The sequence below is a fragment of the Blastomyces gilchristii genome (genome assembly GCF_000003855.2).
Source record: "Blastomyces gilchristii SLH14081 genomic scaffold supercont1.5, whole genome shotgun sequence".
NCBI lineage: Eukaryota > Fungi > Ascomycota > Eurotiomycetes > Onygenales > Ajellomycetaceae > Blastomyces > Blastomyces gilchristii.
In genome coordinates, this window is record NW_003101678.1 from 908,524 (window position 1) to 917,754 (window position 9,231).

Sequence of the window (9,231 nt, forward strand, 5' to 3'; positions counted from 1 at the left end):
ACTGTTGAGTCAGCAACAGCTGAGAGATAGTTGTTTAAGAAGTCATATAAGTGAGCTTGACTATCTTGCTTAAATAGTGAGCTTGTGAACTACAGAGTTATTGTGAAAATATCACAGATATAATACTTAGTGTACTAAGAAGATTGTATAAGAAATGCAGTAACTCTTATATATATTTCAGTAGAAGAAAATGAATTACTGACTTCTTTGATCAGAAGCCAGTATCTAGCTATTCTATATAGATAATAAGCAGATACTTCTCTTCTATTCTATAAGTAAGAATAGCTGAAGTGATACCTCAGTAGCATCTCACTGCTATGAAAGAGTAATCTGCTGATTTTATATAGAAGTGAGATTCTTATATTCATTAATTATATCTTTCTATATTATATTTAAATAATATCATAGAATGATTGAAAATCAGTTTGAATAGTCTGTAGAATGAATGAAATCATCTAAAGAAAAGTAATAAGCTATGTGAAACTGTAACAGAGTCTTGATATAGTCAGAGATATAATAATACTCTTCTCTTTAAGAACATAGTTCTGATACTTTTAAGATTATCAGATTAGAAATCATCTTTGTTATATAGTAACAGTTATTAACTGATTAACTATATATATACTGTGTATAATACAAAGAAATAGATAAGTTTCTCTACTAACTATATAGATCTTCTTTCTCTCATCTCTATTCAAATTAAATAAGTCATAAGTGAATTTCTTATATATTGATTTAAAATATGAAAAATATATTTAAAAAGTAACTTACAGATCTTTTATTATATTCTTATTCTATATATGAAATTTCTTACAAAAGTGATATATTTTAGAGACAAAGTTAACAGTAGTGATAGAATTTTTTGAAAAGATCTCTCTTCTCTATTATATCTTTTTTCTTCTTCTTCTCATTTGTAATAGTGAGTGTATGAGAGCATCATTCTTGAAAGACAATAAGAAGCTTATTCTGATATTTTCTAGTGATTAACAAATGTCTTCATACTGCAGCTGCGGTCTCTGTAACTGCTAAGAAGATCAGATTGAAGGAAGTGACAGCAGTATTAACAGACTGCAGAAGCATTACTCTTATTATCACATCTTCTTCTTCTTCTACATCTCTTATAACTGTGATGATAGAAGCTGTATCTTGCAGTGAGATGTTATCTCTTCTGTCAGTTAATTCAATAGTATCTGATTCTTTTTCTGTCTCTCTCACTGCTGTTGCAACACTGTCTCTCTCTTCAATCAACACAGTAATGTATGACTCTGTGTAATTATTCAGAGAGAATCTCAGAGAGAGCTTGATTCTGAGAATAGTAACTCAAAGAAGTGTAATTTATAGTTTCTCTCTTATAGTACATATGAGCTCTGCTTAGAATGCTGCTGAGTTAAGTTCACAGAGTTCTGTAGTTTCTTTATCTTCTCTCTGTGAGAAGGCTCTGATGCAGTCTCTGACTAGTATCATTACATATTTACACTGTGCTAAGCAGCTAAAGAAAGAAGAAATCTTATATACTTCTTCTCGCACTTTCATTATTTTCATTATATCTGTAACAATAACTTCTATCTCTCTGTAAGTATTATCTTACAAGAAGACATTGTATCAGTTCTAACACAGAGCTCAGATACTCAAGCAGTACAGAGTACAAGTCTCAGAGCTTTAAACATTGACAGATTCTATCAAGACTGAGAAGATCTCTCTTACTTATCTGTAAAAGAAGATAAAAGCATAAGTCTCTGAGATGAAAAAACACCTCAGAATCACCAGTCTTAAGAAGAAGAGATCAGTCAGTATCACTGTTGAAAGCATCACAGAGATTAATTACTAATTAAAGAGAATCTCACTTCAATTAAAGCAGATGACTGAAATACTTTATAAATTAATAAGTTAATACTTTTTATATTTCTTATACTCTTCTGCAGTATACTCTTCTATAACACTGCAGTGCTAACTGTATAATAGATAAAGATATCAGTACTGAAGACTTCAACAGTGAAGAATGAGTTTAATAAGAATATAATTATTAATAAGTAGACTCTGAGATCTCTCTTTTTACTTTTTCTACAGACTGCAGCTCTATTAGAATAGCAGCAGTCTACAGATTGATAATATTAATCTTTATTAATTTCAAATATCTCTTTTCTCTAACTGCTTCAGAAATTTTACACTTATATAGTTTTATTAAACTTCTAAAAAACTCTTTTAAGAGAAAATGAAAGAAGAGTACTACAGAGTTTATAAGATATCAGCTCATTACTACAAGATTATCTCTAAAAAATTCTTTAAGAAAAATAGAAAGTCTTAAGTGAAATTTCTTATTCAATATCTCTGATATATAACAGAGTGATCTCTACTAGCTGTTTCATAGCTTATAATTTCTTTCTCAGCATTTTTCAAATACTCAAGCAGTTCTCATGAATTCTCTGATAATGAATAATTCTGTTATTTAATAAGATATTGAAGCTTGCTATAATACATTCACTTATTTAATATTTTCTTTATAAAATATTCAGTATTATTCTCAATCTTAATATTATTCAGCTGAGACAGCTCTGTCTCAGAACATTGCTTATAAAGCTTTAAATAGAAAATATGAAAAATAGAATGTATTGATTTCAATTCTGAGAGTAATTTTAACTTATATATCTGCTTACTTATCACTCTTATTACTGAGAAAGATTCTAGTCATCACTTACTGAGCTTCTTACATAGTCTCATTGTCTTGATATTCTTTGTTAAAAGTAGTACTTAATTCTCTATTGAGAACTTCATTAAAAGATGTTTTTAATTATAGTATTTTATCTACTGCTTCTGAATATAGTGAATACTTTTTATCATCTTTTTATAAATTTTATTCAAAAGTTTCAATCTGTGATTCAAAGGTTGCTTGAGCCAGCATACGATTACAGGCATACGCCGGCTTCTTATATATTGTAATATCGTACGCTAAATTAATTAGTGGCCGCTATGGCCCCTTTACACTCATAAGCAAGTTCAGAAGCAGCTGCATTATTATTCAACAGTTATACATTCTTCCGAACCACATCCTCCCTCATCAGATTCAGTCATGCTCATGTGATCATGAGATCCGCCCTAGCTTCATGCGGATTAGTGTGCTACTAGTGTTTATAATCTTGTGATCTATCTCTGATTCAGCTAGCATTCTGCATACACTCTTTAAAGAAACTTTCACTATATTACATCTCTCATTCACTAACTTTTCTCATTCTTCAATCATCTTCTTCATTATCATTATCATTGAACATTATCATCATTCAAGATTTCTATCTCTTCTTCTATTCAACTCTTTCTATCTGTCTGTCTATTACATTATACACATTTCTGACAATGATTCTCTGTTTTCATAACACGCATTATCATAGTGCTCATATCAGGCAGTTCATTAGCGGTAAGTATAACACATTATGAAACATGATCAGAACTTGTTTATCTTCTAACAATTATCAGAATATATTATCATAAATGATACATCTTCTTCATCTTCTTATACACTCTTGACTATTTTTCTTCTCAGAGAGTTTCTGATTGTGTTTTCTGACATAATTTTACATGAATGCAGGTGCTGATATATTTGTTTTTATTTACATAGAATCTTCACACATTGACAGATTCACATTCACTAATAATAGTGAACTCAATATTGAATTATTGATCAAGAACTTGAAGAACATGATAATAAAGAAATTGTCTGTGTCATGTGTGACTGAGTCTTCTATGTCTCTCTCTGTCTCTTCTGTCACTTCTTTCTCTGCTGCTCTCTCTCAATCTTCTACATCTGTCTCTGTGTCTGATTCTCCTGCTTCTGCTACTTCTGTTCCTGCAACTCTCACTTCTGCTACTTCTGATTTTATCATCTCTGCTTTCATTATCAGCTCTCCCTGTTTCAAGAAGATGTTATGTAGACTTAATAAATTATGTTTCTCAGTATATACACTCTCACTCTTCTTGTCAACTCTCAGAATAATTTATTGTATAAAGACTGTATATAACATAACTATCTGAAGCTCAGTTACAGACACTGATTATTATATTCATTTTAAATATTCATAATGAGACAATTGTTCATTTATATCAGAGAATCATCTCTCTTCTTAACAGTGTTGAGATTATAAGTCTTTTTCTTTTCCATCTTTTCTTTCTGATACTGATTTTTCTGTTCTTAGGAAAAATTATTATGAGTTTTACTATGCATAAAGTCATGATATTCACAGATATCAAGAAGCTTTTTATAACTATAAAATTTAATATTGCAGAGACATTCACTCTGATGAATTTCTTCAGAATGATAGATCTGTATCAGCTTATTCTCTGATGTCTGTTATCTGACTTCATAATGCAGACAAAAGATATCTGTGTTTTCAGAAACAGAAATGCAGATATTGTACTCTTTTACACTTGCAGACATGAGACTCATACATCTTGTCTGAGATATTATCATGAGAATGAGCTGTTCATATACTGCATTCTGCTTTCTGCATTTCTCTGTGTCTCTCTCTCTCTTTCTGAGAAGTCTCATGTGTGTTGTAATTATATATACAACTTTAGAATCAGCAGGTGTTCATTCAGTAACTGTTCTCATCTCTGATTTTGCAATTTTCATATACTAATAATGATTCTTAGTTGCTTCAGCATTAGAGATCATTCTAATTGAAGATGATAACACTGCTGAGACTACTCTCTCTCACTCTTAAGCTTCTTCTATTACTTTCTCTCCCTCTTCTGTGAGAAAGATTATGCACACATCAGATTAGAAGTGTTCAGCTCTGAGTGACTCTCACTGTTGTTTATCTGATTCTGTATCTTCTTCTTCTTCTGTTTCTTCTGTCTCTGCTTTCTCTGTTCTGGCTTCTGATTCTGCAGATTCTGCACTCTTCTTCAATTTTTCTACATGTATGCATACACATTTCTATATTGACATTTCAGTCAATCTTGTAATAAATGACATTAATATTGTACATAGAGCAGTAGAGAAATCAGAGATATATACAGTGTTATTATAAGAGTGACTTACAGCTCTTGAATTTCTTATGAATCTTGAGTTTTAAGATTTCCTTTATTTTTGATGTTTTTCAGGTGATGTGATGTTGAAAATAGATTAAATATGTCATATATGAAAATGAATGAGATATATATGATAACATTTGTCTTTTACAGCCAATCTTTACAGTTAATAATCAATTCATTATCTCTTTTCTTTTCTTACACTTTTTCTTTATCTGCTAGTCACTACTCTTATATAATCTCTATATGATACAGTGTTCAGTGACTAGGTTCAGCAGCTTTTATCTTTTATAATTCTATCTTATGTATTATACTGTCTCTCTTCACTCACTCAGATCACTACAGTAAACAGTCTATCAAAACTAACCTCACTCAATCTCTGAGCATTCTCAGAGGTTGAGATGACTTGATCTCATGTGTCTGCAGATGTTTCAGATGCTTCATCCTCTATTGTCTCTGCAATTGAATTAATGTAAACAGTTAAATTCAACTCTGAATTCCTTTTTCTTCTGTGATCTGATTTATATGCAAGTCTGCTGCTTTGAGACTGCTCTTTACTGTGTTATATCTGCTATCTGCAGCATGTTATCATATGATCAGCTACAATCTCATCACTTATTAAAGTGTGATGTTCATCTGATTTCTTCATTTCTTTTCATTCTTTTCTTATAATTATGAAAAGGTCAGAATAAGTGAGATTGTCTGATTCATAAGTGTCTATGATTTCTCTTACTTTGTGAGACTTTTCAATTATAAGTCTCTTCTTTTTCAATGCTGATAATAGTGCTGTGAATAATTATAATCTGCTCAAGTCTTACATCTTTACTTTTACAAGTCATGAATCATTTATTAAGTTATGTAAGACTCATCTCTCTGATTTCTTCAATATGTAAGTTCTCAGAGAATGTGATTTGAGTATTTTATAGAGTTCAAATTATCTAGATTGAAACTTCTCAGAACTCTCATTATATACAAGAATTCATGTTCTCATCTTAAGACTTGATTTCTTAACTAGTGAGTCTCATATTCTTTTCAATTGAATTACTCAGTTCAGAAGTAACTCATTAGCTTTTGCATGTATGTGACTGATCTCTTTCAATCTTGATTTCACATTCATAACTGTTGTATCTGCAACTGCTACTGCTGCATCTGTAACTGCTGTTTCTGCTGTGTTCATAACTGTTGCGTTCACAACTGCTGTTCTCTCTTCCACCTTTTCTGAAGCATTCTTCAGGATGTGTGGATACAATTCATACAACAGGTAGAATGATGAATGCTTGGAGACTGCATACTGTTAAATCTGTGTGACCAATAGTACCTGCCTGAGATATTCATCTCATAGTCTCATAGACTTGCTCACTAGATATTTCATCAGCATGTTGTCTAAGATTTTATTCAAGTGTTTCATCTTCTCATTTATTCATGAATGATATGATATTGTTCTACAATGTCTTGTCTGTAACTGACTCATAAAATGCCTCACTGCTTCTCTCATGAGATTCACACTGTTATCAGTTAGAATCTCATGCAGCATTTCATAGTTAACATAGATCTCATTATATAGGAACTTCACTATCATCTTCTCTGTTATCTCTGAAACTGCTTTTACAACTGATCAGCCAGTAGTGTAATCAATAGCAGTGATTATTCATCAATTTTCATTTGATATTCACAGTAATATGTCTATGAGGTTCATCTCTTATCATTTGAACAGTTGTATCTTATACTTCATCTGATGTTGTACTTTCTTGTATTTTAACCCTTTCTTAGATTCTTTCACAACCTGATAATTCAGACACTTGTAAGTATATATCTGAATGTCCTCAGCCATGCTTAGCTAGTATACTCTTGATTCAAGTACACTCATGAGTTCAGAGCTTTCTAAGTGACTGAATTCTTTGTGCATGCAAGTCATCAAGTCATATTTAAATGAATATTCTAGATAGAGAGCTTCTGCATATTCTAGATTGTGATAAAGCATAACATCATTTTTTAATTTTCTCAGCTTAAAGTTTAAAAGCATCTCTTCTACTACTTTCATAAGATACTTGTTATCTGATATCTTGTCATTCTCTAAGCAAGAGATCATTGTATTTACTCATTCTGATTCCTTGCATCTTCTTAGCATGTTTAATACAAACTTCTCTTATATCTGGTTCACAGAACTCTCATTCATGAAATCAGGTTTGCAACTGATTATATCAGGTATCACAGTGTTCAATCTCTTTCAGTATTTAATATGAAGATTATACACTTGAAACTTTAAGATTCAACATGCTAAGTATTTGAAAGGTTTTATCATCAATTATAGATAGATGAGGCTTTTATAATCTGTGATCACTGTTGTTATATGTCTGTTGTTGATATATCTATTTCACAACATCAGTGCATACTTGATCACTAGCAATTTCTTTTCATACACTGAATAATTGAGCTCAGCGCCTGATAGTTTTCTATCATCATATATCACTGAGTGCAGCTTGCTGTCCTTGCTCATCTGTAGAAGAGTGTCTTTGATAGCTCATTCAGATGTATTCATCTCAATGTAGAAAGATTTATCATAATCTGATTGAATAAACACTGAGAATGTTATTACACATTTTCTCAGTGTGAGAAAAGCCTCTTCATACACAGCATTTCAGATGATTGAATAAAACTTCTTCTTTCACAGATTTGTATTCATTTCTCTTAAGAGATCTGAGAGTGATGCAGATATTCATGCAAAATCTTTGATGAATCTACAGTAATATGAGACTAACTCAAGAAACTGTTATATATGATGTATATTTCTCAGCTGCAGTCAATTCACTACAACATTCAATTTCTTTAGAATGAGATGTATACAGTCATCACTCACTACATATTCTATGAACTCTAACTCTTCTATTTCAAACACACACTTTATTAATTTAGTATAGAGCTTATACTCTGTCAGAGTTGTAAGCACTTCATCAAGATACTTCAGATATTCATCATATGAGTTTGAAAAGACTAGAATATTATTGAGATATATAAGACATGAGGTTTTATTCTGTTTATGAAGAATTGTATTCATCATTATTTAAAAGATAACAGATATATTTATCAGATCAAATGATATTATCAGGAATTTGAACTTTTCTCATTGTATATTAAACACAGTTCACAGAACTGACAGTTCATCTACATAAATCTGTCAGTATTCTGAGAGAAGATTAATCTTTGATAGATATCAGGTATTTTCAACTGTATTCAACTGTTATTGAATATGTGACAGTGAATATTCATTCTTGATTATAAGCTTATTGAGTGCTTAATAATCAATATATATTCATCACTTCTCATCCATCTTTTTCACAAATAGAACTGAAAAGTCTCACATGCTTAATGAGGATTATATGAGATCACATTCTAGAAGATCTGTGATCTGACACTTCTGTTCTTTGAGATGTGTTTGTGACAGAGAATACACATTCTGATTAACTGGTTTTGCATCCTCTGTGTTAATCTCATGTAAAAATCCTCATTTCAGCAGCAATTTCAGTGAAAGATCTGTTTGAAAGATCTGTTTGAAAGATCTTTTCATACTTCTTCAGAAGCTTCTTCATACACTTGTTCTCTTTCATATTCTTTATCTTGATTTTCTCCACTTTCAGGTCCTGTATGACATACAGAATGCTTTCAGATGAGGTCTTGTGAATCATTCTCTTTGCTTGTTAATGTATAAGCAGATTTAATTCTTCTATATCAGAGATGTGAAATGTTCTTCTCATATCAGTTAGTAGAATTGTATGAACTGTTTTCTTCCTATTAGTTAACTGTATAGAACATATACATCATTGAATCTGCAGATTGAATCTTTGAAATTAATCAAGTCTGAGAATAAGATTGTATTCTATGTTCTGCAGCTCTCATGCTTAAATATAGCAAGATCATTCTCTGAAGTGCAAGAGAACTCTTACTCTTACAGATGATATTAAATATTAATTATCAGATAATCTTATATATCAGAGATTCTTCACTCAGGGAACCTCTTTCAGTCTTTAAATTATATAATCATCAATATATTGCATAGAAGCTTCTGTGTCTGTTAACACTTTTGCAGCCATCTCTTGATTCTTATTCAAGTGTCTCTTATATATTAACATTTCAGGTCTTAAGACATTGAGGTGATTATTTACTTCATTCTCATTCACATCTCAGTCAGAAGCCTGCTTTCTCTTGATATTT

General features: G+C 31.0%; 1 protein-coding gene across 1 annotated transcript; it reads left to right on the top strand.

Annotated features, from left to right (window-relative positions):
- Nucleotides 1–3,160: 3,160 nt before the first annotated feature.
- Nucleotides 3,161–3,901, top strand: BDBG_16787 (uncharacterized protein; the record flags this gene model as incomplete). Its single annotated transcript, XM_031724669.1, has 2 exons — nt 3,161–3,409; nt 3,611–3,901. Coding segments are annotated over 2 exons (539 nt in total), but the record flags the coding sequence as incomplete, so codon positions are not given.
- Between the last annotated feature and the right edge of the window lie 5,330 nt (nt 3,902–9,231).